At 38.3% G+C, this 4,140-nt stretch overlaps 1 protein-coding gene across 1 annotated transcript; it reads left to right on the top strand.

Annotated features, from left to right (window-relative positions):
- Positions 1–385: 385 nt before the first annotated feature.
- marveld1 (MARVEL domain containing 1) lies at positions 386–2,413 on the top strand. The gene has a single exon (XM_079842412.1). The coding sequence runs from the start codon at positions 592–594 to the stop codon at positions 1,078–1,080; it is 489 nt and encodes a 162-aa protein (XP_079698538.1). The 5' UTR covers positions 386–591; the 3' UTR covers positions 1,081–2,413.
- Positions 2,414–4,140: the final 1,727 nt, after the last annotated feature.

The raw sequence follows: 4,140 nt of genomic DNA, 5'->3' as shown, positions 1-4,140 counted from the left end.
TGAAGACAGTTCCCACAACGTAAACAAAATCTTTATCTGAACTTTACGCGTTGTTATAATTTAAAGCCCAACAAACTTATTTTTGGGAAATATATCCTAAAACTCATCCTGCTATATAATTTAAATAAAATGGTTCTTAGATTGAGTTTGTTTGTGTGTGTGTATGTGTGTGTTTTTTTCTAATGAAAAGACATTCACATTTTTAAGTGTGTCTGAAGTAAACACTTTTTGGCTGCACACACACAGGAATTTTCTAAATAGCCGACAGCGAGAGTGATGGACGACAAGGAAGAGGAGGAGGGGAAAAGGGTTAGTGTTTCAAGTCCTGCCCTCTGTTCTGTTTCTCCTCCTGCTCTCTGCTTGAAAAGAGGGGGAGAGAGACACAACTCTGCAGCTACCACAGGAAACGGAAGAGACGAAAAGACCCCGGGGCTGAGCCGAAGATTCACTCGGTGTGTGTTTGCAGGGCTATCCTCCTCCAAAACCCTTATCAGCCGCTCCTTAACTCTCCAGTTGGCTCTTTCTTCTCTTTGTTTTCTCTTTGTCCCCACCCTGAACACCAGGAGAAGATCTCTTCAACAAAAAGAGGAGATGCCCCCTCAGCCACAGGTGAAGAGAAGTTTCCTGGAATTCCTCAAGAGCTTTGTCGGGATTGTACGGGTCCTTCAGATTCTGCTGGGAGCCGGGCTTTGGGTCACCATCGCAGCCAACAAGTATGAGGGCTCCATTCACTATGTGCTGTTCGTGGCCGTGCTTTTCTGGCTCCTCACGTTAGCTGTCTTCATCATCACTCTTCTGGACAAGCAGGACCTCGTTCCCATCGTCGGAGGAGAACGCTGGTTGTTAAGCAACGTGATCCATGACGTTGCCGCCACTCTGCTGTATCTGTCCACGATTGGGATCATGATCTACAAAACACAAAAGAACTCCTACTGCAACCTGGACGCCTACATACACAACTGCTTGTACAAGGTCTACCTCACTGCTTCCGTCTTCGCCTGCCTCACAGCCAGCGTCTATCTGCTCTCTGCCGTCTACGGCAGCTGCAGGAAATGTCGAGGTGAGCGGACAGTCGTGTGAAAATCGACTGCACCCCTCAAACCCTGACCTTTCAGCAAGCTTTTTGGAGACTGATACATTTTTTTTAAATCAAAGCAGAGGGTTTGATCCTCTTGTCTCAGGCTTTCAGGTTTGTTTGTTGCTTTTTATACAGTAATTTATAGAGCTTTTGTACCACAGTCAAACATAAAAAGTCTATTTAACACTTGTGTTGTTTATATGTTGCTGGAGCTCTATATCTTTAAGTAGTTTTATTATTTTTTTTTTGTATTGTATAACTGACAACTCAAAGAGCAGTTTGTTGCTTGACGAAACAATATTCTCAGTGTGTAGCATCACGTTTTGTTCTTTTAACCTTTTGATATGACATTGAGCGATTAAAGAAGGATCTGCTTTATGTCAGTGTCTTTCATCAAACGTGTATGTGTGCTTCACTGCTTACAATCCTAGAATGAATCACACCACATCAAAAATCTCCACTTTTGCCAACTTTCAGAGAGAGATTTTTTTAAAATGCAGACAATCACATTTTAAAAATAAGTGTAATATGTGGCTATTAGGAAGCAGATAATAAATAAGAGAAACAATTCAATTTCCGTGTTTTGTATGATGTTTTAAATGAAGGGTTTCCTAAGTTGCTTTTGGTATATTTGGGATAGAGGCTTTAACACACAAGCCAGACCACAATATAATGTACTCTTGTGTTGGTCATGGACCATTGGCAAAGAATACAGACAGCTGCCTGTGATCGGTTTTTATTCAGTCATAAGTTTTAGGAGGAATACAGTGCGAGTCCAAACCGCAAATTGTGTGCGAATGTATTTTTAAATTTCAGAATGTTACATCATAACTCATGAGAAATCATAAGTTGGGCACAATTTCGGTAAATACAGTTCTTTGTATAATTAAAAAAAGGCGGGAAGCATTGAGGATTTTAATTCAACATGCAACAAGATATACTCTGTTTCCTATGTTAAGTAACTTACCTTTACAGGGATAGCAATACCCCAAACATTGGTCCAACGGCAACGTCGTGTCCCTGGCCCAAAATAGTGTAAAAATATTGGCAGGACGGCATAAATCAGTAAAAATATGTAACATAGAACATGTCCTAAAAATGCATTCAGATACGTCTGTTAAACTTTCATTTTGGAACTATTTTTCAACCATGATGGGATATGTCGGAGGGACATCTATTCAATGGTCATTAAATATCCAAATGTTTCCTATGAGTACTCTTAGTATGTCACTGTGCCAAATATAAATGACTTGGCTTGGTTTGTTTAGTTATTAAAGTGTAACTTAGCCGATTTTCAAGCCGCTTTGTATTGTTACAATGTTGGTAAAATATATGTACCTGAACAATGTTTACTCGTTCTTTCAGTTTTCCCCTCCATTTGGCTTAAAACACTGGTCATCTAGTTTGAAATGTTGACTACAAACACAGAGTTTTTTTCAGATTTTGCTTAACGGCGTTCTTTCTGTATATACGATTCTTTGCAGCCTTCAGCCACTGCATACAACATGCTGGATCCTTCACAGGAAACCGAAAGTAACTCACTCACTTATCAGAAGTTCTGGGCTATAAATGACATGTGGCCATTCACTATGGTCCCGGGGGAAATTACAATACTGATGGTCCTTCTGAGCAACTGTCCTGAGCTGTGATGTCAAATGCAGCAGACAAGAAGTCATGCTTTTAAGAGCCCTTCAAAAAGCATCAGGCAATTCTTGTACGCAGGAACAATTAAAGTCGACACCATTATGACTAAAAGTTTGCTTAGAAGTATTTCCTACAAAAGCAAAGCAACATCTTACTCTGGTAAGCGTATCCAAAGCAGACTGGTGGAAGTGGCCTTAGACGGCAACATGCAACAGGAACGGCATTATGGGTGTTGAAGTCTTTCTACCTATATTTGGCAAAAAGACAACAGACTTTTTTCGTTGTTTTCCCTAGTCAGGTAGCACTGCTTTCAAAATGAAACCCGATATGCATAGGCATTATGTTTAAAGTAAAATTTTGCTACAAAAACTACTAGTCAAAAATGTGAACACACATAGAGTGGCTACACTACTTTAATAAAAAATTAACATGATTGCTTTATAGAATAGTTTGATTTGTTCAACATTTAGGCCTGCACTCAAAAAAATTTGTGTTGGCTCAACAACAACAACAAAAAATTACGCAACAATTTGCATCAATTTTATTTGAGTTATTACAACTTTGAGTGAATTTACATTCAACCATCAAGCTACACTGAGTTAGAGGAACTCAATAATTTGTAGCATAAACACAAATTTTTAAGTTGATTTCTCAAAAAACTACCTGAGTAGTAGCCCTGGAACCAACTAATTTGATCTATTTCAATTCAAATCAACAGCTATCATTGCACATGCTAACATAACTTATTAAACATGTATATTTAATGAATAAGATATTACTTGTCACTGGCATTAGCGCAGTCATTGTTTATAGAGTCAATGTAGTGTTTACCTTCATGTATCTCTTCAGCACAATGGTAACCACAAAAACTTCAACATTACAGAAACTCATTTAAATGTCAAACATAACAGCATTAAACACAATTATTTCCCTTCAATAAAAACTAATAAATTAAAGCTTAATTTCAACATTTATTCTCCTTCTCCAGTCCTATGCAAAACATGCTGGAAACTAAAAAATCCACGTTGTTTTATTGGCTTATACTCACTTTAGGGGAAATGTTTGTATTTAGATATTATTTTTGTTATTGTTGTTAGTTTCTGCTGGACAAACATTTCTGTACATTTGGGTTTTCAGAAGTTCTTCTTACTGCCACGTTCCTTTACTCGCCTCTAAATGTCAATGCCATGCTTGTAGTAGTTCCCTCTGTATCAATACGATCACACTCCCTGGAAAAAGGTCATTAAATGACTCTAAAACTTCTCTCTTCTAGAGGAGCAGTATTTACACAAACTGTTGAACTTTAAATACATTTCCTGCTGGTGAGGAGCTTCCTATCTCTCCCACTGACATAGAAGGAAATGTTATGCTCATAAATACCATACTAGTAGCCTGACTTTTGACATATTCTGGCATGT

Source organism: Gobio gobio (genome assembly GCF_949357685.1).
Source record: "Gobio gobio genome assembly, chromosome: 18".
NCBI lineage: Eukaryota > Metazoa > Chordata > Actinopteri > Cypriniformes > Gobionidae > Gobio > Gobio gobio.
This window is presented reverse-complemented; position numbering and strand designations above follow the sequence as displayed.